General features: G+C 47.6%; 1 protein-coding gene and 1 long non-coding RNA gene across 3 annotated transcripts in view; one reads left to right on the top strand and one right to left on the bottom strand.

Moving 5' to 3' along the window:
* Nucleotides 1–22,585, top strand: part of LOC143957992 (uncharacterized) — a 43,835-nt gene extending 21,250 nt beyond the window's left edge. Inside the window, exons 1-3 of one of the 2 annotated variants that reach the window (XR_013270073.1) lie at nt 18,273–19,604; nt 19,757–19,928; nt 22,163–22,584. This is a non-coding gene — a long non-coding RNA (uncharacterized LOC143957992). Of the gene's footprint in view, nt 1–18,272; nt 19,605–19,756; nt 19,929–22,162 lie in introns of those variants that run through there. The other variant, XR_013270074.1, reaches the window with a different exon arrangement.
* On the bottom strand, nt 204–27,813 carry LOC143957991 (galectin-1-like). The gene is made up of 4 exons (XM_077467434.1): nt 27,745–27,813; nt 13,409–13,485; nt 9,241–9,412; nt 204–574 (listed from the first exon to the last, which is right to left on the bottom strand). The coding sequence occupies exons 1-4, from the start codon at nt 27,745–27,747 to the stop codon at nt 416–418; spliced, it is 411 nt and encodes a 136-aa protein (XP_077323560.1). The 5' UTR covers nt 27,748–27,813; the 3' UTR covers nt 204–415.

The following is a 27,813-nucleotide window of genomic DNA, read 5'->3' as shown; positions in this document are numbered from 1 at the left end:
TTTACTGGAAATCAAATAAATCAGACTATGCAGGCAGAAAATGAAGCATTAGCACCCTCTGCTGGTAAATGTGTGCCTTTTAAATGTAATGCAACAAACCTCCAGCAGGAGGGCGCTATGCAGCAGGTAGTGATTTGCTGTCGACTTCAGCAATCAATCCAAAGTTTAGCGCTAAATAAAATGATTGGTTTGATCAGACACAATAGAGCTCATTGGATTTTATTTAAAATGTGGTTGAAATTCATTTGTAGTACATGAACTGAGCAAAGCTCTACACGAGCAGCAAGGGTGCAGATTGGAGGGAGGGGGGTTACAAAGCAGGATAGACAAAGCAGGATACAATAATTTTTCCTTCTTCCTCCACTATGGCCATTTCACAGAGCCTGGCTATGGACACGCGGGACAGGCGGCTCCTCTATTGTATGATACTTCCATCTAGTGTGATGGACTTGACCTCGATGCCTCCCACGGCCAAGTATGAGATCTGCTGTACGGGAAAGCGAACTGGAAAGGAGAGAGGATTTCCGGTAGGTAATTGTATGCTGATCCTGTTTTTCTCAAAGTGGAAGCAAACCTGTAAGAAAAGATGGCAGTGTCAGCCTGCTGGACTATAACAAGTCAATGAGTGTTGGCTGTAGAGACAAAGACTTTACCACCAAACCGTTCATTTCAACTAAAAACTTCCCATGAGACGATGATACGTGCGTGTAGCTTATCTTACGTATTTACTCATGCGTTGCAGAAAATTGAGAAGAAAAAAAAACGGAAAGGAAAAATGGAAGGATGTGCTTCTGTTCTGCAATTGGTGACAGGGTCTCTTTGAGGATGGTGTATCTGTCACCTAGAACAGCGACTGGAGCCCTCAGGAGACAGTTGTAATAGCTGTTGGCCAGTTTAAAGGACCATAACTGGAGCCAGGGGCGTAACTATAGGGGGTGCAGCAGTCGCGACCGCAACTGGGCCCTGTGCTGCAGGGGGCCCATGCAGCCCCCTCTACATATGGCCGGCAGCAGCATAGGCAGCTAGGGGCACCAGTGCACCATGCACACGGGTGGCTGGAGGTGGAGGGTGACTAGCAGAGCTCCATGCTTGACTATCGCACTGGCTGCTCTTTAGTTGTGCATTCCCCGCATGACCTGTGTATTCGGCTGGCTCCTCAGAGTACCCCTCTCCTGCTCCATGCATTGCCGCTCAGTCCGATGTCTGTTCTCCCCAGCCAGAGTTGAGAGCTGCTCTGGACAAAAGGACATCATCTCTTCTGGGGACGGGGACTCCATCCTGCCTAGGGACAGTCCCCCAATGGGGCACCTAAAATTAAAAAAAACTAATAAAAAAAAAACTACTGATGCCAGTGGTGGAACTACAGGGCTCACAAAGGTCCTGTGACCACGCCCTGGAGTTCCACCGCCGGACTCGGAGGGAAGGGCCCTGGCTGGGGTTCAGGGGGGCCCTTCATGGTTTCTTGCATCGGGGCCCTGAAGGTTCTGGTTACGCCACTGACTGGAGCGTTGGTATACAGCCAGGGGGTGGAAGAGGGGGGATGGGGTGGGTAGCACAAGGAAAAGGGCAACTTAAAGGGGTTGTAAAGGTTTGTTTTTTATTTTCTACATAGGTTCCTCTAAGCTAGTGCATTGTTGGTTCACTTACCTTTTCCTTCGATTTCCCTTCTAAATTTTTTTTTCTTTGTCAGAATATCTCACTTCCTGTTTCTCCTCAGTAAACTTCTCACCATCATCCGAGCGGTGGTTAGTCAGCCAGAACAGCTTACTGAACAGCTTACTGAGGAGGAACAGGAAGTAAGAAATTCAGACAAAGAAAACAAAGAAAAAAAAACATTTATAAGGGAAATCGAAGGAAAAGGTAAGTGAACCAACAATGCACTAGCTTAGAGGAACCTATTTAGAAAATAAAAACAAACTTTTACAACCCCTTTAAAAGTCCAGTGGGGGAAAGTCTACAAAGCTTCCTGAATCAGACCAAACGGCTCTGGTTAGGGATATAGGTGACCAGCTGTCAGAGCAGAAGCAGACTTTGTAATGGAAGAGAGGAGAAAGCAAAGCGGCACCAATCTGAATGCAGTATAGATTAGTAAATTTAGGTTTATTCCTAATAAACTCTCGTTAGTGAAGATAAACATACATGTATTACAATTAGTAGCCACAGGCGTCCCTTTTCATCTTGCTAGGCATGAATCCCTTGTGCGGTGGTGTCCGAGGCTCCAGTCCAGAAGAGGGGTTAGCCAGGCAAGCTGTCAGCGCATCCACATGCAGGGGGCTGAAGGTCAGGGGTTGTGGCAAGGCAAGCTCGCGTTTTCGGAGCTTCCACGCTGCTTCATCAGGCATCTGCTGCGGCCATGTTTGGCAAAGCTTTTATGCAGGGAGGAAGGGGGCGGTCCGTGGGACAACAATAGTCAACAGACCAGCACCTGCCCCTGTGGTCTGCTCTACGTGGGCCGCACAATACGAAATTTACGCAAAAGATTTGGTGAGCACAGGCGGTCCATCCTAGAAGGTGCCGAGCTCACCATACCCAGACACTTCAAGGAGTTCCGCCAAGGCTCCGCAAAGGGTCTACAAGTCTGGGTCTTGGAATCCATCCCCAAAAGCCTCCCCAGAGCTGAATGCACCAAACACCTATGTGCAGGGGCGTAACTAGAAATCACAGGGCCCCATAGCAAAATGTTGTATGGGGCCCCCCTGCAAACAGCCCCCCCCCCCCCCAGTAAATTCATTCATCAGTAACCGTAACCAGTAAAATCATTCGACCGTGACCAGTAAAATCATTCATCAGTGACCGTGACCAGTGCAGGACATTAATACAATTACAGTGACCAGTGCAGGACATTAATTCATCAGTGCCCGTGACCAGTAAATTTATTCATCAGTGACTGTGACCAGTAAAATCATTCATCAGTGACCAGTAAATTTATTCATCAGTGACTGTGACCAGTAAAATCATTCCACAGTGACCAGTAAAATCATTCATCAGTGACCGTGACCAGTAAAATCATTCGACCGTGACCAGTAAAATCATTCATCAGTGACCATGACCAGTAAAATCATTCATCAGTGACCATGACCAGTAAAATCATTCATCAGTGACCGTGACCAGTAAAATCATTCATCAGTGACCGTGACCAGTAAAATCATTCGACCGTGACCAGTAAAATCATTCATCAGTGACCATGACCAGTAAAATCATTCATCAGTGACCATGACCAGTAAAATCATTCATCAGTGACCGTGACCAGTAAAATCATTCATCAGTGACCATGACCAGTAAAATCATTCATCAGTGACCATGACCAGTAAAATCATTCATCAGTGACCGTGACCAGTAAAATCATTCATCAGTGACCGTGACCAGTAAAATCATTCATCAGTGACCGTGACCAGTAAAATCATTCATCAGTGACCGTGACCAGTAAAATCATTCATCAGTGACCGTGACCAGTAAAATCATTCATCAGTGACCAGTAAATTTATTCATCAGTGACTGTGACCAGTAAAATCATTCCACAGTGACCAGTAAAATCATTCCACAGTGACCAGTAAAATCATTCATCAGTGACCGTGACCAGTAAAATTATTCGACCGTGACCAGTAAAATCATTCATCAGTGACCGTGACCAGTAAAATCATTCATCAGTGACCGTGACCAGTAAAATCATTCATCAGTGACCGTGACCAGTAAAATCATTCGACCGTGACCAGTAAAATCATTCATCAGTGACCGTGACCAGTAAAATCATTCATCAGTGACCGTGACCAGTAAAATCATTCGACCGTGACCAGTAAAATCATTCATCAGTGACCGTGACCAGTGCAGGACATGAATACGATTACTGTGACCAGTGCTGTGCAGGACATTAATACAATTACTGTGACCAGTGCAGGACATTAATACAATTACTGTGACCAGTGCAGGACATTAATTCATCAGTGCCCGTGACCAGTAAATTTATTCATCAGTGACCGTGACCAGTAAAATCATTCCACAGTGACCAGTAAAATCATTCATCAGTGACCGTGACCAGTAAAATCATTCATCAGTGACCGTGACCAGTAAAATCATTCATCAGTGACCGTGACCAGTAAAATCATTCATCAGTGATCGTGACCAGTAAAATCATTCGACCGTGACCAGTAAAATCATTCATCTGTGACCAGTAAAATCATTCATCAGTGACCGTGACCAGTAAAATCATTCGACCGTGACCAGTAAAATCATTCATCTGTGACCAGTAAAATCATTCATCAGTGACCGTAACCAGTAAAATCATTCGACCGTGACCAGTGCAGGACATTAATACAATTACAGTGACCAGTGCAGGACATTAATACAATTACAGTGACCAGTGCAGGACATTAATACAATTACAGTGACCAGTGCAGGACATTCACCCCCCTCCCCCCCGCCATGCTGCATATTATAAAAATCAGTTAAACTCACAGACAGTTCAAAATGTTTAGACTGCAGTCTGGCCCCATCATTGCATCAGCTTAATTTAGCTTGTACAGTACCTCTGTCTGATTGCAATGAATGGTCTGCAAATTTTGCAAGTGAGGGTGAGTCTGGTTCCTCCTCGGCGGTGCTGCCTGGTTCCTGTGTATGCAGGCTGCAGTAGCTCTGCATTGACACTCCGCCCATCGAGCCTCCAGCCGAGTGACGTCACGACGCTGGGAGGGGGCTGACGCCGGTGTTCTGGGCAGGACAGAAGCTTGCCAATGCATTGCCGAGCCCCGGACCGCTCGGCAGCGGCCCCCATTCGGCAGCAGTTCCACTAGGCTTCGGGCCCCATAGCGACTGCGGGCCCCATAGCGACTGCGGGCCCCATAGCGACCGCGTGGGTTGCTATGGCGGTAGTTCCGCCACTGCCTATGTGAAAGAGAGACTTTCTGGATCTATACCCTGGATTGCATCAGTCCTGGGGGTTTGAATGAAGAGATTGAAATATACACCATCCTCTAAACCCCCTACCTGGGCTATACATATCTTTGATTCACCATTTTCATACCATCCGTTGTCCCATTTCCTTTTTTTCCTAAACCACACCCCCTGCCTGGGTTTATTTATTCAATTATATATGTATATACTTGGTATACATATATATATATATATATATATATATATATATATATATATATATATATATATATATATATATATATATATCCCGTTACCTCCCATGAGTTCTTTAGGTACCTGTGTACTTTATTAATTTACCTATCCGATGAAATTGCATTACTTTACTACTACCCTGTTTCCCCAAAAATAAGACCTAGCGTGATTGTCAGTGATGGCTTCAATAAAAGCCTTACCTCCAAATAAGCCCTGGTTAAAGTCCTTGTAGGTATTATTTTCAGGGTAGGGCTTATTTTTAGGTAAACAGGGTAGGGCTTATTTGGGGAGTAGGGCTTATATTGCAGCCATCACCGACAATCACGCTAGGTCTTATTTTCGGGAAAACATGGTATTATGGAGTACCTCTTATTGGTCTGTTTAAAAAAAAAATTATATATATTTTATTTATCATCATTTTTTTTTAATCACATTTGTTTTATCTAGTATTTTTTTATATTGCATTATATGTACCTAATTATAAAAGTTACTTTAAAATTAATAATAATAATAATAATAATAATAATAATAATTATAATAATAATTATAAGTTATAAGTCACTGCTGTAGTACCTCTGGTGGCAGTAGATGGGGAACTTCCTGCAGTAAAGGTAGGTGCTGGTCTGTTGACCATTGTTGTCCCACGGTCCGCCCCTTCCTCCCTGCATAAAAGCCTCACCAAACATGGCCGCAGCAGATGCCTGATGAAGGAGCGCGGACGCTCCCAACTCGAGCTTGCCTTGCCACACCCCCTGACCTTCAGCCCCCCCGCACATGCCCAGTTTTCATTCCCTCTATGCCAGCCATTCTCACCCAGGGCGTAGCTCCCAACTGTCCCTGATTTGGAGCAATGTCCCTCTTTCCTCCTCATTTGTCCCTCATTTTGGTCTGATCCATAGAGTTGGATATAAAATGCACTTTTTATCTTTCAAAAAAGTGTTTCCCAGTGTTAAACCTTTCATCCAATTTCTAAATTTCTGCATTTGTACATTTTAGAAAAGAAAATATAAAGTAATAATAGTGGTAAAAAAAAAAGCACTTGGGGATTTAATTAACCTTTTTTTTTTTGGTTAATTCTCCTTTAAGGGGGTGTGGCAGGGGGGCGTGTCCGATGCCTTCATGCATTTGTTAGTAGGTGTCCCTCATTCCTATCTCAAAATGTTGGGAGTTATGCCAGGGTTCCTTCAGAGTCCTCTAGGGGTTCCTTGAGCCGTGGCTGATTAACCTCCCATTTGGTGGCTCCTGACGATTTCAGGGATCACCACCACTTGGCGGGTTGAGCTACATGACACCAATGATCTTTTTCACTGCCTGTAAGAGTGGAATTTTGACCACCACTGTAAGTGGAGCATTCTTACCACTCGCCACCAATGTAAGGGGCATTTTTGTTTACCTGAAGATTTCAGTGGTTCCTCTAGGGCAAAAAGTTGGAGAAGGGGCTGCTGTATGCCATGCCAGCTACATAATATCTACACTACATGCCGAAGGTGAGAACTGTGCAAGAGTGCCACGACTCAACTGTGAACTGATGCCCTGGCATTAGACAGTGTATCCTAGGGGGCAGGCCTTAAAGTCAAAGGGGGCTGGGCTTAACATTTGATGTGTGTATAACAATGGGAATGCCTCTCAGTTGTTATTTTCAATAATACTGTGTCTGTTATCTGCAGATCACCATGAACAAACCACATCTGCGAAGTGTCAAATCCCTGCACCTTTTTCTATACTGATAGACAATCGCCCCATTCTAGGGGCCCCAATACAAGTCTGTCCTGATAAGGGCCCTATCTGCCGCTGTCCCCAGCCATGGCTCCAGTACATGTCCATGGCAGGGGTCCCATCTACTATGGCTGACGTGGGGTAAATGAGAATATGTTTATTCTGGGTCAGTTATTTCTAATTATACCCCATTTAGTATTAGGTCTAGTCACCTTTAGCGTCTGTAGCACCCTCCTAGGTAGGTGCTAGAAGACAGTATAGTTTTGGGGTCTTTCTGCTTTCCAGGAAGGCTACCAGGTAAATTAATTTAGATGCGCTCTTCCTACCAAGGAGCAGGGATCCATTGATAGGGTCTGCTCATGGTGCTCAGGTGCTGCTCATGTTGTCTGAATGTTTCAGACTGGTCCATTAGGATGGGGTATATTCAGGGCTGAACTTACCATTTGGCTTGACTGGGCTCAAGCCCATGGGCCCCGCCCAATAGGGGGCCCCGTCGAGATACATAGCCGAGTGTACTCGGCTCGGCTCCGCTCACAGTCATGCCCAGTCCTGCCCTATGATGGACATAACACAGGGACTGACTGTGAGCCGAGCCAAGTACACTCGGCTACTCTTGGCAAGAGGACCCAAGAGCTGCCAAGAGCCATTGAGAGGACCCGAGAGCCGCCGAGATACACCGGACTCTGTATCTCGGCGGCGCCATTTTTAAACTTCAAGGCTGCGAATGACAAGGCTGCAAATGACAAGGCTACACTGACACTGGACAAGGCTGCAGATGGATGGACAAGGCTGCAGATGGATGGGCAAGGCTGCAGATGGATGGGCAAGGCTGCAGATGACACTGATAAGGGTGCATTGATGGGCATTTAAATGCAAGGTTTTTTCCTTAAACTTCCCTCCTAAAAGTTTTTTTCCTTAAAATTCCATCCCAAACTTGGGACTGCGTGTTACACACCGATGAATACGGTAATGTATAGAAGGTAGGGCCCAAAAATGTGACTCAAGTCCTGCCCTGGGTATATTGGACAGTGGGAGGAAACCTGACAAATGAAAGCATAGGCATAGTTACAGCCCTGGCCCTTGGCAGAGATAAGTGCCTCACTGCATGCTGGGTGACTGTATATATGCCAAGGGCACGTGTACTCGAGGTCTTCGGCTGGAGAGCGGGGTCCCAGAGGTGGGGTCCATCTGCACATGCTCAGGTGGTCAACCTGAATCCAAGTAAAGCTGCAACCCAGATGTCCCGCAAAACTGACTGGAGGGGAGATACGCCAGGAAGGATCTGTTTCTGCTTACTGTGAGTATAGATCTGTCACGGGGCCTGTCCTGTGAGGGTCATCCCTTCAGCTAGTAGAGTCAGTGGATGGGTGTCAGTCAAAAGGGATGCTAGTGAGTCTCCTGAAGATAAAATAGTTTCATTGAGTCGGCTGCCAGAGCAAGCAAAGGACTTATTCTTCCCATACAAGTCCAGTATGGTATAGCAGAGAGTCTTCTACCACATCCAACCTGGTGAGGCCAAGTGAGAGTTGTCCTCATCTGTAAATAGTTCCAGTTGGAGTATCCCACTATTACCTCTTCTCTATCCAAGTTCCAACAATAAATACCAAAAAACCCAAACACCCTGGATTGAATATTGGAGGACGAGTGGATGAGTGTATGGTCGGTTGTGTGAAAACACCTAGCAACCGGCAGCAAGAAAATCAGGAGGAGGCCCAGGGAAGTCTACACACAGCAATACCTGGGGGGGGGGGGGGGGGGGGCAGTGCTACATGTCTGAGGAATTTTGCCCCCAGAGACGACTTTAGATGAACAGAGTATTCTGACTCCTTGGTCCTTCCTCTGTATCTCCCTCCCGGGAAACTCACATTGGCCCCTCTCCTGTATCCTGCCCTCAGCACACACATCGGTCCCTTCATAACAGATTTGTAGTATGATGGCGATGAGCTTCCGTTCCCAGCCAGCCCCCCACTACTCCCCAGATTGAGCCTTTACAGGGGACTTTATAGTGACTTTCCATGTCAGGGATTTCCTGATCCCCGTTCCCTCCTCCTGCTATAATAATCATCTCACAAAGATTACATTGTCAATAACACATGCATACACAATATAGAAATTAAATATTTTTCACAAGCTGATAATTCTGACAATCAGCGATCTGACCAACAGCAACCATTGACTTGGCGGTATATATCCATTGGATCTTCCTATGTGGGAGGTTCTCATTCTTCATGGAAGGAGCAGATGGAGCAACCATCATAGCAAAGCCTATATACCCTTCACCTCACCCACCACTGGCTGCCTACGACATCTCTCACAGATGGATATTATGTGTCCAACAAGAACAGTGATGCTACTTTGCCCCATCCAACATTTGTCTCCCCCCCCCCCCCAGTGTAGACGTACCGCGGTGTCTGACCCCTCCTGGAATGGGAAGAAGCTTTCCTTCACCTCCGCTCCCCAGACATCGTCCTTCAGTGAGTTCAAGATTGTCTTCCGGTTGTCTCCAAAAATGTCAAAGCGAGGGTTAAAGTGCAGCGCAAAATTCTTCTCATCTGTTCCCAAGTTTATACCAAACCTAGAAAGACAGAAACAGCAATTATTCCGCTCAGTTGGATATCGTAATCGAGTCATTCACCAGTGGTCCTCCCATGGGCATCAGGGGTACTTCTGCCACTTTAAGACCCCTTTCACACTGAGGCGCTTTTCACGCAAAAAAAGAAAAGCGCCTGAAAAGCTCACAAACTACTCACATAAAGATGATAAAAACACAGCATGTAAAGCCGACAATCGTGTTAGTTACGCAGGGCAGCAGCGAGTGACGTCATGCATAGCTCCTCCCCCACGTATGTGTTATCTTCAATCAGAACTTTGACGTCACCGGACTCCTCCCCCCTTCCCTTCGTTAGCAGACGGAGGCACTTGGGGATGGGGGGGAAGAGTCCAGTGACGTCGATGTCCATGACGTCACCGGCAGAGGCGGCTCTCTAATTAGGCAAATTAGGCGGACGCCTTAGGCCCCACAATCGGGGGGGCCACGCGGCCTCCTAGTTTTCCTTATAGAAGAGTCGCCTCTTCTAGCGGCAGAGATTTCCGCCACCAGCACAGTGCTGATTCCCCCAGTGACACCGAGAAAACCGTCCGCGAGCAGGACAGATCAGCGGGTGATCGGAGCTCACTGAGAACTGGACGTATCACAGCCAGCTCTGACACTTCTCCCCTCCCCCTGCTGTCCGCTCAGCCAGTCAGAGGAGAGAGCTGCTTCTACTCCTCCCCCGTCCTCCCATCCTCTCCTCCTCTGTCTGCCCCGCCCACTCTCCCCGACAGACACTGTTCTGCTTATTAAGAGAAGGGGATGAGGGCGGGAAGATTCAAGCTAAAGCCCAGCAAATGGTGTCTGATCCATCCATCCAGCCAGTGACTCCTGCCTGCGTGTGAGTACACTGATGTAGGGGTGCCCTTCTCTCTTCCTCTATCTATCTATCTATCTATCTATCTTTTTTTTTCTATCTATCTATCTTTTTTTTTTCTATCTATCTATCTTTTTTTTTTCTATCTATCTTTCTATCTATCTATCTATCTATCTATCTATCTATCTATCTATCTATCTATCTATCTTTCTTTTTTTTTCTATCTATCTATCTATCTATCTTTTTTTTCTATCTATCTATCTATCTATCTATCTATCTATCTATCTATCTATCTATCTATCTATCTATCTATCTATCTATCTATCTATCATCTTTCTTTTTTTCCTATCTATCATTCTATCTTTCTTTTTTTCTATCTATCCTTCTTTCTTTCTCCCTCTATCTATCTTTTTTTCCATCTATCTTTCTATCTCTATATCTATCTCTCTATCTTTCTATCCATCTATTTCTTTTTATCTATCTATCTATCTATCTATCTATCTATCTATCTATCTATCTATCTATCTATCTATCTATCTATCTATCTATCTTCTTTCTCCCTCCCTCTATCTAATTCTTTTTTTAATCTATCTTTCTCCCTTTATCTATCTATATTTCTTTCTTTCTTTCTTTCTCTTTCTTCATCCATTTTTCTTTCTTTCTTTCTTTCTTTCTTTCTTTCTTTCTTTCTTTCTTTCTTTCTTTCTTTCTTTCTTTCTTTCTTTCTTTCTTTCTTTCTCCCTCCCTCTATCTATATGTCTTTCTCTCTCCTTCTATATTTCTTTATCTATCTATCTATCCATCTATCCCTCTATCTATCCATCTATCTTCTTTCTCTCTCCCTCTATCTAATTTTCTTTTTTTGTATCTATCTTTCTCCCTTTATCTATCTATATTTCTTTCTTTCTCTTCCTTTCTCTCTCTTTCTTTATCCATATTTCTTTCTTTCTTCATCCATATTTCTTTCTCTCTTTGTCCCTTCATCTTTTTTTCCTTTCTTTCTCCCTTCATCCTCCTCTTTTTCTTTCTTTCTTTCTTTCATTTTTATTTTTTTATTTTATTTCTTTCTTTCCTTCCTTCCATCTTTCTTTCTTTTTTTGTCTCCCTTGACCACTCCAGTTCTCCTCTACCCAATCCCCATCTCCTACCCACTATCCCCTTTTTCAATCCTCCTCCTACTCCCCTACTCTATGGTTCCCAGCTCCATCCTGACTCCCATTCTTTCAGGGGCTAAGAAAGAACCCAGAGGCAGAGCATCTTACTATTGATTTAGCCCAGTGACAGCCTGCCAGAATAGGTGGGATCTGTGAGAACAGCTTCCCTGAGCAGCTCTGATTGAGGAGACCATATATGTTACATTCATTACTGCCCCTGTACTGTGTCCACTTACCTACCCCCTGTATTGTGCCCTCCTGCTCCCCCTTAACTGTATCCTCCTACCTCCGTGCTGTGTCCACCTACCCTCCTGTACTGTACCCTCCTGACCTGTGTACTGTCCACCTACCTTTCCTTTATACTGTACCCTGCTAATTCATTTTTATCAATCACTTTCATTATTTTTCCCATTATGGGCATGAGTGGGGCCTCATGTCTTAGTTTTGCCTAAGGCCTCACAAAGCCTAGAGCCGCCTCTGGTCACCGGATCTCCGACGGAACTCCTTGAAGACCCGGAAGCCGGCGGAGGGGTGAGTATTTTGATCGATCAAAAAAATTTTGTTCGATCAATCGAGTAATTAATCTTTAATTTCCGCAGCCCTAACCGAAAGCTTTTCGAAATACGCCTGAAAAAGCGCTCCAGTATTTTACTGCCAGTTTACAAGCGCCTCAGTGTGAAAAGGGGCCTTAATGATAATTCATAATAGCCAATCATATATGAATTATGTCAGCTAATATTTTTGGAGACTTAAAACTATAAGGCCGCTTTCACACTGAGGCGCTTTGCAGGCGCTAAAGTGCTAAAAATAGCGCCTGCAAAGCGCCCTGAAACAGCCGCCGCTGTGTCTCCAGTGTGAAAGCCCCGAGGTTTTTCACACTGGAGCGGTGCGCTCGCAGGGCGGTCAAAAAAGTCCTGCAAGCAGCATCTTTGGTGCGCTGTAGGAGCGGTATATTTACCGCTCCTAAACCGCCCCCTCCCATCGAAAACAATGGGGCAGAGCTGAAAACCCGCCTGCAAAGCGCCGCTTTGCGGACGGTTTTAACCCTTTTTCAGGCCGCTAGCGGAGGTTAAAGCTGCCCCGCTAGCGGCCGCATAGCGCCGCTAAAACGATGCTAAAGCGCCGCTAAATATAGCGCCGCTTTACCGCCAGCACGCACAACGCCCCAGTGTGAAAGTAGCCTTAGGCCCCTTATCACACCGAGGCACTTCTAAACTGCCAGTAAAACACTGGAGCGCTTTTGAAGAGCTTTCCAGGGGCTTTTAAAGAGCTTTCCATTAATTTCAATGGGGAGCAGCGTTTTTTTTTTCGCCGCCCTGCCAGCGCACTGCCCCAGTGTGAAAGCATTCATTGATTTTAAGGGAAATAGGTTTTCGTGAGTTTTTCGGGCGCTTTTTTTTTTTTTTTGGCGTGAAAACACCTGAAAAGTGCTGATCAGAGCACCATCCACATGGAGTTTGCATGGCTTCCTGCCACACTCCAAAGACGTGCCGGTAGGAGATCCTACTGGGATTACCCGAGAGATATCGACCCCAATAGTATATAAAGTGCTTTGATGTCCCCAGAGAGAAAAGTGCAAAATGAAAATGAATAGCTGAGTGATGGTATTTGAAGAAAATGGATTCTTCTGATTTTGGAGGGACGTTTTGCTCCCATCACTTCCATAAGGTGTCACCATCCTCTGGAAGTCCTGGAAATTCAGCCAACCCCCCATGGGGTGTATGTGCCATGGTAGGGAAGAGGTCTGCCTATCAGACTGATGGAGGGATGGAGGACTGGTAGACGGAGAATGTAGACAAGTTTTATCCAGGATGACATTTTGTCACAATGTAGAAGAACAAAATGTTTGAGTAAAATTTGCTCTGAGCAGAACAATCTGAGGTCCGGTATTATTTGGGGGACCACACACCCCGAATTCCCAGTGAGTTGCACTTTTGGCAAATGATAGCATTATGCAGAGATCAGGCGTACATTATATAATAAGTAGCCGAGGATAGAACCGGGACTTACTGTTTACAGCCGTGTGGAATGAAGCCTCTCACCTCCAGACATTGAGAAGGATTAAAGCAGAGGTTATGTATGACAGTCTGTATGGGAGAAAGGAGAGGATTATTACACCCTGTATAATAGTGATGGACCCAACACACCCCCCCCCCCCCCCCCGGTTTGGTTCCCATCTGAACACCCAAACAGAGAAAAAAGTTCAGACCCGAGCCGCAAATTCTAATAAAGTCTATGGGACCCAAACATGAAAAATCAAAAGTTCCCATTTTGATGGCTTAAATGCAAAGGGGTATGGGGGCCCGGGTACTGCCCTGGGGAAAATGAATTAATGCTATTTTTTTTTTTTTAAAGGAGCAGTGATTTTAATGATGTTTAAAGTGAAACAGTTAAAATGAAAAATCCTTTAAATATGGTGCCTAGGGGGACCCTTATGCCGCGTACACACGATCAAACAAGCGGGTGGAAAAGTCCGGCAAACTCAAGTCCGCCGGACAATCCCCCCGTGTGTAGCCTCCGGCATACTTTTTTGACCCGAAAGTACGGCGGACTTAGAATGCCGTGTTGCACTCCAATCTTTCCGCTGGACTCGCATTTCGGCGAACAATCCGGCCGTGTGTGCCAGTCCGCCGTACTTTTGAAATGACCGGACTTTTCCCGCCCGGAGAAAAGTCCGCTCATTTCGAGCGGGTCTCCAGGTAGGCGGGGCCCGCGAAGGAGATGCCGCCGGCCCCGCCACCTGGTATGGACTTAAAGGGGAACCCCAACGCCGAAAAAAATCGGCGTGGGGGTCCCCCCCAAGTCCACAACAGACCCTTGTCCGAGCACGCTACCCGGCCGGCCAGGAAAGGAGGGGCAAGCGAGCGCCCCCCCTCCTGAGCGGCCCCCCACCCCAAAGCACCTTGTCCCCATGTTGATGAGGACAAGGGCCTCTTCCCGACAACCCTGGCCGTTGGTTGTCGGGGTCTGCGGGCGGGGGGCTTATCGGAATCCGGGAGCCCCCTTTAATAAGGGGGCCTCCGGATACCTCCCCCCCCACCCTATATGAATGAGTATGGGGTACCCCTACCCATTCACCTGTAAAATAAAAGTACAAAAAAAAACACAACACACGAGATAAAATAGTTTATTGCACAGCTCCAGGGGTCTTCCGTCTTCGGGGGTCTTCTCGCCGGACTCCTCCGCTATCTTCTTGTAGCTCTTTTGCTAGCGGAGGAGCCCGGCTTTCTTCCTCGCCGCCGGCCTCTTCTTCCGACTTCGGGGGTCTTGTCCCCCTCTTCGGTTCTTCTGCCGGGCCACCGCGCCTTCTTCTAGCTCTTTTACAGGCGGTGGCCCGGTCTTCTGTCGCTGCCGCCGCCGCCGTCCGTTCTTCTGTTCTTGTCTTCTTCTTCTTCTTCTTCTTCAGACGTTGCCTCGCCGAGTCCTCTGCTCACAATGACGAGGAGCGGGCAGGCGGCGACTTATATAGGGACAAGGGGCGGGGTCTTCGGTGGATGTCACATGGGTGGATGTCACATGGGTTGATGTCACATGGCCACAGTCCCAGCATCCTCCGAGACTGTGACATCGTAAGGGGGCGGGGTCACCATGTGACATCGTCATCTCCCGCGACATCGCTGGACCCTGGGACAGGTAAGTGTGATTTTATTAAAAGTCAGCAGCTGCAATATTAGTAGCTGCTGGCTTTTAATATTTTTATTTTAGGTGCAGAACCATTTAATATTACATTATGTGTTATCATGTGCATTAGAGGTGTTATGTCTTTTATACACTAGATGGCGCTAGATATTTACTTGCTTTTTCTGTAACATTTGGATACTATTCTCCCTTGGATTAGACTATTCTTAAATATTATTTATCCACGTTGAGTGATATATATTTATATATTGTAACGATCTGGGGTGATTATGCTCAGGCGGTGTATGCCTTTTCAGGAAAAAAAAAAGGGACAATTTTGAAAAAAAAAATGCAATATTTTTTACTTTTTGCTATAATAAATATCCCCCAAAAAATATATTAAAAAAAATGTGTTTTCCTCAGTTTAGGCCGATACGTATTCTTCTACATATTTTTGGTTAAAGTGTGAATAAAGTGCAGGGATGCCATTCTTACGTGTTCCCACAGGACTCAAGACCGGGTCACGGTGTATATTAGCACCTTCAGCCTGGTTTTTGCAGACAGGCATGATGATTGCACACCTGTGGGCGGGGTTTATATTCCCCTCATATGCGTAAGATCCCCTGATGTGCCCTACAATGTGCCCCCTGATGTGCCCTATAATGTGCCCTATAATGTGCCCTCTGATGAGCTATGTGCCCCATAATGTGCCCTAATGTGCCCCATAATGTGCCCTGATGTGCTATGTGCACCAATGTGCCCCATAATGTGTCCTGATGTGCCCCATAATGTGCCCCTATGTGCCCAAAGCCCTGATGTGCCCTGATGTGCCCGATGCTCTGATGTGCCATGTGCCCTGATGTGCTATGTTCCCTGTGCCCTGATGTGCCATGTGGCCTGATGTGCCCCATTCCTTGATGTGCCCGTGCCCTGATGTGCTATGTGCCCCATAATGTGCCCCGAGCCATGAGGTGCCCCGATGTGCCCTGATATGCCCCATGCCCTGAGGTGCTATGTGCTCCATGCCCTGATGTGCCATGTGCCCTGATGTGCTATGTGGACTGATGTGCCCCATAATGTGCCCTGATGTGCCATAATATGCCCCGATGTGCCATGTGCCCCATGCCCTGATGCACCACGTGGCCTGATGTGTCCCATGCCCTGATGTATGTCCCCCGATGTCCTATTTATTTATTTTTTGGTGGGGAGAGGATCTTGGGTGGGAGTTCCCACCTTTTTTTCCCCCCAGGACTTGACCCCTGGCCGTGACCTGCACATTTCCCTGTTTTTTTACTTTTCCATTACCCAGACTTGATTAATACGATCATCTTTAGCATTGATGTGCGCAGGCTATTGCACCCCGGACCACAAACTCATATGTGTGTATATCAGCAGAGCAGTGGACGGTATCAGCCGATTGGTGTCAGTAACGTAGGGCTGCTTTCTATTTTCTTTTCTTTTTTTTTTTTTTTTACAAAAAATAAATCAAATACCACCAAAAGAAAGCTCTATTTGTATGAAAAAAATGATCAAAATGTCATATGGATACAGTGTTGCATGATCGCACAATTGTCATTCAAAGTGTGACAGCGCTGAAAGCTGAAAATTGCCCTGGGCAGGAAGGGGGTGAAAGTTCCCGGTAGGCGAGTGGTTAAAGTGTGTTTTTTTTTTTTGTTTTTTTTTTTACGATTCAGCACTATGTTAGTCTTTTGATTTTTTTATGAATATTATGGAGCATCATACGCTCAAATGAATGTGACAGGAATATGATCCCTATAATAACCCACTGGTGGATGTGTATACCCCTTATAGGGGGAGGCTTGTGGTGATCTGTGGTAGGTCTGTACTGGAGGTGAGCGCATAACTTGGCACCTGCTGTGATTTGTGTCAATCTACACTAGAGCACATGTATGTGATTGTGAATGTGTACTACTACTACTACTACTACAACCAGGGCCGGTGCTACTACTAGGCAAACTAGGAAGCCGCCTAGGACGCTCTGCTGCCTAGGGCGCCTGGCCACTGGTGTTTCTACTTTTTTCTCTCTGCAGCAAGCAACTAGGTCTCAGCATCAGCAGGCAGCCGCTGCTCTGTTCGCACATAGTGTCAAAGGCGCAGCAGCGGCGGAGGACTGTGTCCCGGCTCCCGAATTAATGGAAGCAAGCAAACATTCATTGATGGGCACTGCCAGGCTGCATTGTTGGGTGCTGGTAGGCTGCATTGTTGGTCACTGGTGAGGCTGCATTGATGGGCACTGGTAGGCTGCATTGATGGGTGCTGGTAGGCTGCATTGATGGGCGCTGGTAGGCTGCATTGATGGGTGGTGGTAGGCTGCATTGATGGGCGCTGGTAGGCTGCATTGATGGGCGCTGATAGGCTGCGTTGATGGGCGCTGATAGGCTGCGTTGATGGGCGCTGATAGGCTGCATTTGATGGGTACAGGTAGGCTACATTTATAGGCGCTGGCAGGCTGCATTTGATGGGCACAGGTAGGCTGCATTAATGGGCGCTGGTAGGCTGCATTGATGGGCGCTGGTAGGCTGCATTGATGGGCGCTGGTGGGCTGCATTGATGGGCGCTGGTAGGCTGCATTGATGGGCACTGGTGGGCTGCATTGATGGGCACTGGCAGGCTGCATTAATGGGCACTGGTAGGCTGCATTTGATGGGTGCTGGAGAGGCTGCATTTGATGGGCACAGGTAGGCTGCATTTCATGGGCGCTGATAGGCTGCATTGATGGGCACTGGTAGGCTGCATTGATGGGCACTGGTAGGCTGCATTAATGGGCACTGTTAGGCTGCATTGATGGGTGCTGATAGGCTGCGTTGATGGGTGCTGATAGGCTGCATTTGATGGGCACAGGTAGGCTACATTGATGGGCGCTGGCAGGCTGCATTGATGGGCACTGGTAGGCTGCATTTGATGGGCGCTGGAGAGGCTGCATTTGATGGGCACAGGTAGGCTGCATTGATGGGTGCTGGTAGGCTGCATTGATGGGCACTGGTGGGCTGCATTGATGGGTGCTGATAGGCTGCGTTGATGGGCGCTGATAGGCTGCGTTGATGGGCGCTGATAGGCTGCATTTGATGGGTACAGGTAGGCTACATTTATAGGCGCTGGCAGGCTGCATTGATGGGCACTGGAGAGGCTGCATTTGATGGGCACAGGTAGGCTGCATTAATGGGCGCTGGTAGGCTGCATTGATGGGCGCTGGTAGGCTGCATTGATGGGCGCTGGTAGGCTGCATTGATGGGCGCTGGTGGGCTGCATTGATGGGCGCTGGTAGGCTGCATTGATGGGCACTGGTGGGCTGCATTGATGGGCACTGGCGGGCTGCATTAATGGGCACTGGTAGGCTGCATTTGATGGGTGCTGGAGAGGCTGCATTTGATGGGCACAGGTAGGCTGCATTTCATGGGCGCTGATAGGCTGCATTGATGGGCACTGGTAGGCTGCATTGATGGGCACTGGTAGGCTGCATTAATGGGCACTGTTAGGCTGCATTGATGGGTGCTGATAGGCTGCGTTGATGGGTGCTGATAGGCTGCATTTGATGGGCACAGGTAGGCTACATTGATGGGCGCTGGCAGGCTGCATTGATGGGCACTGGTAGGCTGCATTTGATGGGCGCTGGAGAGGCTGCATTTGATGGGCACAGGTAGGCTGCATTGATGGGTGCTGGTAGGCTGCATTGATGGGCACTGGTGGGCTGCATTGATGGGTGCTGATAGGCTGCGTTGATGGGCACTGGTGGGCTGCATTGATGGGCACTGGCAGGCTGCATTAATGGGCACCGGTAGGCTGCATTTGATGGGTGCTGGAGAGGCTGCATTTGATGGGCACAGGTAGGCTGCATTTGATGGGCGCTGATAGGCTGCATTGATGGGCACTGGTAGGCTGCATTTGATGGCCGCTGGTGAGGCAGCATTTGATAGGGAGCTTCCTTAAAAAGGTGGGGTATACATGGGCAGGGAAAAGGAGGTGGAGTCAGGGGTGGAGCCAAGGGGGGAGGTGGCAAAATTAGGTTTTTGCCTAGGGTGTCAAAAATCCTTGCACCAGCCCTGACTACTACTACTGGAAGCACTGAGATGATTTTGGGCATTTTGCATGCTCTAAGTTCAGTTTGCTTGGCCAGAAGGTGAGGGAGAAAAGCAATTATGATAGTGGCCACTGTTCCTGTCCCAATAGCCACTATCATGATTACTTTTTCTCCTTCACCTTCCCCCCTCCTCCGTCTTTTTTTTTCTTTCTTTCTTTGTGCTGTTAGGTTGGATTTCCCTGGACTGTGGGCTCCCAATCATGCCAGCTCCCATATGACGATGCCACCACTGCTGCGACCATTGAGGACTGCCGCCTGCCCCAACTCCCGACGCCTTTGGCTTCATTACAGTAAGCAATTCTAGAAGGTTTTTACGGTGTGCTTTCTCACACAAATGATCTGCTACAGTCTGGTGTTTGCTTTTCTCCTTCTCCCGTTTTGTGCCGTTTGGTTTTCCTGGCCCGGGGGGCCGCCTACTACTAATCCAGTCACCAGCGTTGCCTCTAGTCCAGCTGGATGGGACCCCTTTTCTTGCAGCTCTGTCCTCTGGTAAGAAGCCAGTTTCACAATGTCTGCTTTCTTTATATGACTGTTACTGTGGGGAAGGGAAGTTGGGGGGGTGGGGGGGGGGGAGTCTGCGGTGGTGGAGATCATATCAAGAAACTGTTTTTTAGTTTCTTCTCCCCTCGCAAACTGTACAGGATTGAGAAAGCAGCTGTATGGCTCTACAGACACAACCACCACCACCACCACCGGCACCACCACCGGCACCACCACCGGCACCACCACCACCACCACCAGCACCACCACCACCGGCACCACCACCACCAGCACCACCACCACCACCGGCATAGACAACCAGGTCATCCAACTGTAAGTGCTTGTCCTCCACACCAATACCCCGCACACCAATACACCGCACTCCAATACACCGCACTCCAATACACCGCACACCAATACACCACACTCCAATACACCGCACACCAATACACCACACTCCAATACACCGCACTCCAATACACCGCACTCCAATACACCACACACCAATACACCACACTCCAATACACCGCACTCCAATACACCACACACCAATACACCACACTCCAATACACCGCACACCAAAACACCGCACACCAAAACACCGCACACCAATACACCGCACTCCAATACACCGCACTCCAATACACCGCACTCCAATACACCGCACTCCAATACACCACACACCAATACACCACACTCCAATACACCGCACACCAAAACACCGCACACCAAAACACCGCACACCAATACACCGCACGCCAATACACCGCATACCAATACACCACACACCAATACACCGCACTCCAATACACCGCACTCCAATACACCGCACACCAATACACCGCACACCAATACACCGCACACCAATACACCACACACCAATACACCACACACCAATACACCACACACCAATACACCGCACACCAATACACCGCACACCAAAACACCGCACACCAATACACCACACTCCAATACACCGCACACCAAAACACCGCACACCAATACACCACACTCCAATACACCACACACCAATACACCACACACCAATACACCGCACACCAATACACCGCACGCCAATACACCGCACGCCAATACACCGCACACCAAAACACCGCACGCCAATACACCGCACGCCAATACACCGCACGCCAATACACCGCACGCCAATACACCGCACACCAATACACCGCACACCAATACACCGCACACCAATACACCGCACTCCAATACACCGCACTCCAATACACCGCACACCAATACACCGCACACCAAAACACCGCACACCAAAACACCGCACACCAATACACCGCACACCAATACACCGCATACCAATACACCACACTCCAATACACCGCACTCCAATACACCGCACACCAATACACCGCACACCAATACACCGCACACCAATACACCGCACACCAATACACCGCACTCCAATACACCGCACTCCAATACACCGCACTCCAATACACCGCACTCCAATACACCGCACACCAATACACCGCACACCAATACACCGCACACCAATACACCGCACTCCAATACACCGCACACCAAAACACCGCACACCAAAACACCGCACACCAATACACCGCACACCAATACACCGCACACCAATACACCGCACACCAATACACCGCACACCAATACACACTCCAATACACCGCACACCAATACACCACACACCAATACACCGCACTCCAATACACCGCACACCAAAACACCGCACACCAAAACACCGCACACCAATACACCGCACACCAATACACCGCATACCAATACACCGCACTCCAATACACCGCACTCCAATACACCGCACACCAATACACCGCACACCAAAACACCGCACACCAAAACACCGCACACCAATACACCGCACACCAATACACCACACACCAATACACCACACACCAATACACCGCACACCAATACACCGCACGCCAATACACCGCACGCCAATACACCGCACGCCAAAACACCGCACGCCAATACACCGCACGCCAATACACCGCACGCCAATACACCGCACACCAATACACCGCACACCAATACACCGCACACCAATACACCGCACTCCAATACACCGCACTCCAATACACCGCACACCAATACACCGCACACCAAAACACCGCACACCAAAACACCGCACACCAATACACCGCACACCAATACACCGCATACCAATACACCACACTCCAATACACCGCACTCCAATACACCGCACACCAATACACCGCACACCAAAACACCGCACACCAAAACTCCGCACACCAATACACCGCACACCAATACACCGCACACCAATACACCGCACACCAATACACCGCACTCCAATACACCGCACACCAATACACCGCACACCGATACACCGCACACCAATACACCGCACACCAATACACCGCACACGAAAGCACCGCACACCAATGCACCGCACACCAATACACCGGACACCAATACACCACACACCAATACACCGCACACCAATACACCGCACACACTTTGTCTTTACCGTCTATTGTATTGGGCAATGTAAGCAAACTACATGATTTTCCTTTTTCTTTTTTTAGACACCTTCCAAGACTCCACAACCATCTCCATACGTGACGCCTCTCGGTCTAATTGCAGCTAGCATGTTTTATAAATAAAATTCTTCAGAAGATTCCTAAAGATCGTTTTTCACTAACGATAGCTTTTCTGGCTTTTGTGCATCTGCAGCACACAAGGCGTCACTAGTAGAGCTTACACAGGCAGTGCCAGTTACGGAAATGTAAAGAGGGGCCCGTTCTGGGCTGGTTTGACTTTTGATGGTTACCGTTATGGCCAATCCAGACCTAAATGGATTTCTATGTATCTGACTTCTGCAACAGTTTCTCCTGGAACAGGTGATGAGGGGAAACCTTCACATAGAGACACTTGTTCCACTGAAAAGTGCTGCACACTCATTTTTACGTACTTTTTTAAGTGCCAGTAAAAAAAATGTGGCTTTGTCAGTAAATTTCATGAGAATTTTAAAAAAATAGGTGCTTTTGCACATTTTTAGTCTCCTGTTGGTAAATTTCACTTGGGGGGGGGGGGGGGGGGTGGCAACACTATAGTCACCACTGTGAGCACCCAGCAACCCTACATCAACATTTGTCCATGCAGAAAAAAATCATACTCACCACCATCTAACCTATGCCCAAACCCATCAACCCTACACCCACCATTGCCCTCAGCCTGCAACACTTTACCAACCACTGCCAACACCCAGCAACTCTAAACCCAGCAACCCTTTACCCACCACTGCCCTCACCCATCAACTTTAAACAAACCACTTTCCACAGCCAGCAACCCTACATTCCCTACAGCTCACACCCAACAGCATTATACCCACCACTGCCCTCACCCGTCAACCCTTTACCCACCACTGCCCTCACCTATCAACTTTGTACCAACCACTTTCCACAGCCAGCAACAATATATTCCCTACAGCTCACACCCAACAGCATTATACCCACCACTGCCCTCACCCATCAACCCTGTACCAACCACTGCCTACACCCAGCAACACTTCCCCAACCACTGCCCTCACCCAGCAACCCTATACCAACCTATGTCCACAGTGGGCAACCCTTTACCCACCACTGCCCTCACACATCAACCCTGTACCAACCACTGCCTACACCCAGCAACACTTCCCCAACCACTGCCCTCACCCAGCAACCCTATACCAACCTATGTCCACAATGGGCAACCCTTTACCCACCACTGCCCTGACAGATCACCCCTGTACCAACCACTGCTTACACCCAGCAACACTTCCCCAACCACTGCCCTCACCCAGCAACCCTATACCAACCTATGTCCACAATGGGCAACCCTTTATCCACCACTGCCCTCACCCATCAACCCTGTACCAACCACTGCCTACACCCAGCAACACTTCACCAACCACTGCCCTCATCCATCAACCCTTTACCCACCACTGCCCTCACCTATCAACTTTGTACCAACCACTTTCCACAGCCAGAAACCCTATATTGTAAAAAAAAAGGGGAAATGGAGCGCTGGTTGGAGCTGCTAGTGTAGTGTTTTTTGGGCAGTGGTGGAGATGGAAAAGGGGCAAAGAGATTTCCTTATGGCAGTTCAAGACCGTTTAGTCAGCCCAGACCTATAATAATACGTTCTGGTGTGTGTTGCAAGCACCAGCCAGCTCCTGAGAGCAGATGAGACTCTGTAGCATGGGAGAGAGAGAGAGAGATAGGAAGAGTAGCACCGCTCTTAGCCCCTGTACACACGGTCGGAGATTTCGACAACCAAATCCGTCGGATTTTCTCCGTCGGATTTTCTCCGTCGGATTTTCTCTGTCGGATCTTGTCCGAAACTGTTGCATGCACACGGTTGGACTAAGTTGTCGAAAAATCCGATCGTTCAGAACGTGATGACGTAATTTCGTTACGATGGGACTACAGTCAGGCTAGTAGCCAATAGCTTTGATTGGTTTGAGCCATTTCTGGTAGTGTTTATATGGGGGGGGGGGGAAGGGTCGTAATACAGAAAAAAGTACCTTTTAGCCGGTCAGCGTTATATTCGAGGTGCAGGCCATACACAAACCAAATTGGACAATCGTTGGGGGAAAATAGCATGAATGAAAACGAAAAAGAAGAAGGGGGAAAGGAGATAGATGGGTTCTATATAGAACAGAGGAGAAGGAAAAAGCCAAACTATGGATATCACAATGTCTCTGGCTTAAATAGGGAAAATTCTATAGCTTATAAAATAATTTTTTTTTTTTATAATATGATGATAATAAAAAGCGGGGGGAGAAATGGAAAGTGACTGAAAAAATGGTAATGATAATAATATGTATAAGGATAAGTATAAAATAGAATTAATTGTGAATAAATAATAAATAAAAATATATAGAGAGTAGAAGTCTATAGACTTCTTTGACATATGCGTCTCTATTTTGTATATCAATACCCCCTTGTTATACAAAATAGAGACGCATATGTCAAAGAAGCCCATAGACTTCTATCTGACAGCAATACCCATACCAAACTACCTCGCGATCCTCTACTTAAATTCACCCTTGAAGCTGACGCACTGGTTAATAAAGCCACTACAGATGGAATCATCACTAAAACCGAAGCTGCTTTTCTCAAACGCGATAACTCCAACACACCGTACTTCTATCATCTTCCCAAAATTCATAAAAGTCTGACGGAGCCCCCTGGACGCCCCATAGTGGCCGCTATGGACGGCATCACCAACCCCTTCTCTATGTACATCGATCACTTCCTGCAACCACTGGCTCAGAACCTACCAGCATACATCCGTGATGGCATCCATTTACTCAACACCCTACAGAATTACCGCTGGGAATCCACTTACTTATGGTTATCACTCATGTCTGCTCATTATACACATCAATCCCACATGATATTGGATTAGAAGCAGTAAAGTATGTTCTCTCCCAAGACCCCTTAATTAACTCCAGACATGCAGAATTTATTGCTGAGTCTACAAAATTCTGCCTGACTCATAACTACTTTCTTTTTAAACATCAATATCACCTACAAACCCAAGGCACAGCGATGGGGGCAAATTTTGCCCCCAGCTATGCCAACCTAACAATGGGCTTTTGGGAACAACACTCAATGATTGTCCAATTTTACAAAATTCTGCCTGACTCCTAACTACTTTCTTTTTGAACATCAATATTACCTACAAACCCAAGGCACAGCGATGGGGGCAAATTTTGCCCCCAGCTATGCCAACCTGATAATGGGAACAACACTCAACGATTAATAGTTATAAGTTATCCTCGCGCCACAATGATTAAACAACCAGACAGACAGTACTATTTACTGATATATACATTTATTGATCTATGTTAATTGATTGTGGAGTGCAACACCACTTATAAATCAAACACTCAACGATTGTCCAATTTTACAAAATTCTGCCTGACTCCTAACTACTTTCTTTTTGAACACCAATATCACCTACAAACCCGAGGCACAGCGATGGGGGAAAATTTTGCCCCCAGCTATGCCAACCTGACAATGGGCTTTTGGGAGCAATGCTCAACGATTGTCCAATTTGGTTTGTGTATGGCCTGCATCTCGAAACGAATGCTGGCTGGCTGAAAGGTACTTTTTTCTGTATACCGCCCCTTCCCCTCCTCTTTTCTCCCCCCTTCCCCATATAAACACTGCCAGAAATGGCTGAAACCAATGCCTGATGAAGTGCATGCTCCGAACGCGAGCGCTACAACCACGCCCCTCGTTCTCAAGATTCTGAAGTACCTGCTGACGTGCTCACTGTGTGAAACTCAAGCCTCAGGGGCTACGGACACCACCGGAAGCAAACGGAGTCTGACCCCTCACCGCAGCCGAGGTGGAAACCCGGAGGAAAACTGACAGCAAAAGAGAACAACTCTATGCCTGATTTTATCCACTGAAATGTGAGTTCTAACTTTTTAACAAAGATTAAAGCCATGTTTTAACAGATTCACTACTCTTACAGCAGTGCTGCTCTACCTCTCTCTCTCTCTCTCTCAAGACCCCAAACCCAGCAACCCTTTACCCACCACTGCCCTCACCCATCAACTTTGTACAAACCACTTTCCACAGCCAACAACCCTATATTCCCTACGGCTCACACCCAACAGCATTATACCCACCACTGCCCTCACCCATCAACCCTGTACCAACCACTGCCCACACCCAGCAGCCCTATACCAACCTATGTCCACAATAGGCAACCCTTTACCCACCACTGCCCTCACCCATCAACTCTTTACCAACCAGCAGCACAGTGGTGTAGTGGTTAGCACATTCACCTAGCAGCAATAGGGTCGCTGGTTCAAATCCTGACCATGACACCATCTGCCCGGAGTTTGCATGTTCTCCCTGTGCCTGCGTGGGTTTCCCCCGGGTACTTCGTTTCCCCCCCACACTCCAAAGACATGCTGGAAGGTTAATTAGACCTTGTCTAAAAAAAAAAAAAAAAAAAATTGGCCTTAATATGTGTATCTGTATGTCAATGTTGTATGTGTTTGTAAGCATGTCAGGACCTTACGGGGTAAAGGACCACGCAAAGCCACAGATGGACTCTGGTGGCAAGAAAGCGCCCTGAGGCGATTCAGTTTGCATAGGTAGCGCTATACAAGTCACTCACTCAACCACTTTCTACAGCCAGCAACCCTATATTCCCTGCAGCTCACACGCAACAGCATTATACCCACCACTGCCTTCACCCATCAACCCTGTACCAACCACTGCCTACACCAAGAAACCCTATACCAACCTATGTCCACAATAGGCAACCCTTTACCCACCACTGCCCTCACCCATCAACTTTGTACCAACCACTTTCCACAGCCAGCAACCCTATATTCCCCACAGTTCACACCCAACAGCATTATACCCACCACTGCCCTCACCCATCAACCCTGTACAAACCTATGTCCACAATGGGCAGCCCTCACCCATCAACCCTGTACCAACCACTGCCTAAACCCAGCAACACTTCGCCAACCACTGCCAACACCCAGCAATAGTATACCCACCACTGCATACACCAAGCAACCCTATACCAACCTATGTCCACAATAGGCAACCCTTTACCCACCACTGCCCTCATCTATCAACTCTATACGAACCACTTTCCACAGCTAGAAACCCTACATTCCCTGCAGCTCACACCCAACAGCATTATACACACCACTGCCCTCACCCATTAATCTTGTACCAACCACTGCCTACACCCAGCAACCCTTTACCCACCACTGCCCTCACCCATCAACTTTGTACAAACCACTTTCCACAGCCAGCAACCCTATATTCCCTACAGCTCACACCCAACAGCATTATACCCACCACTGCCCACACCAAGCAACCCTATACCAACCTATGTCCACAATAGACAACCCTTTACCCACGACTGCCCTCACCCATTAACTCTTTACAAACCACTTTCTACAGCCAGCAACCCTATATTCCCTGCAACTCACACGCAACAGCATTATACCGACCACTGCCCTCACCCATCAACCCTGTACAAACCTATGTCCACACCCAGCAGTACTATACAAACCACAGCCCGCAAAACCAAATTCTCAGCTGTTGTAGCTTCCATCGGTGCTCATACACACATTACTTACCATCCTGCTTTGTTATCAGAGGAACTTCAGGTGATCAGCTGCACTTCTACCTCTTCATATATAGGAGGT

The sequence above is a fragment of the Lithobates pipiens genome, unplaced genomic scaffold (assembly GCF_037356315.1).
Source record: "Lithobates pipiens isolate NorthernLeopardFrog02 unplaced genomic scaffold, aLitPip1_a1.2 Scaffold_56, whole genome shotgun sequence".
Classification (NCBI taxonomy): domain Eukaryota; kingdom Metazoa; phylum Chordata; class Amphibia; order Anura; family Ranidae; genus Lithobates; species Lithobates pipiens.
The sequence above is the reverse complement of the archived record's forward strand: the minus strand, read 5'-3'. Positions and strand labels throughout refer to the sequence as shown.

What these genes read in the sequence shown, in the direction of transcription:
- LOC143957991 (XM_077467434.1), bottom strand. An exon ending in ATTCCACACGGCTGTAAACA is followed by an intron (nt 9,413 to 13,408) that starts GTAAGTCCCGGT and finishes CTGTCTTTCTAG; the next exon opens with GTTTGGTATAAACTTGGGAA. An exon ending in AGGAGGGGTCAGACACCGCG is followed by an intron (nt 575 to 9,240) that starts GTACGTCTACAC and finishes CTTTTCTTACAG; the next exon opens with GTTTGCTTCCACTTTGAGAA.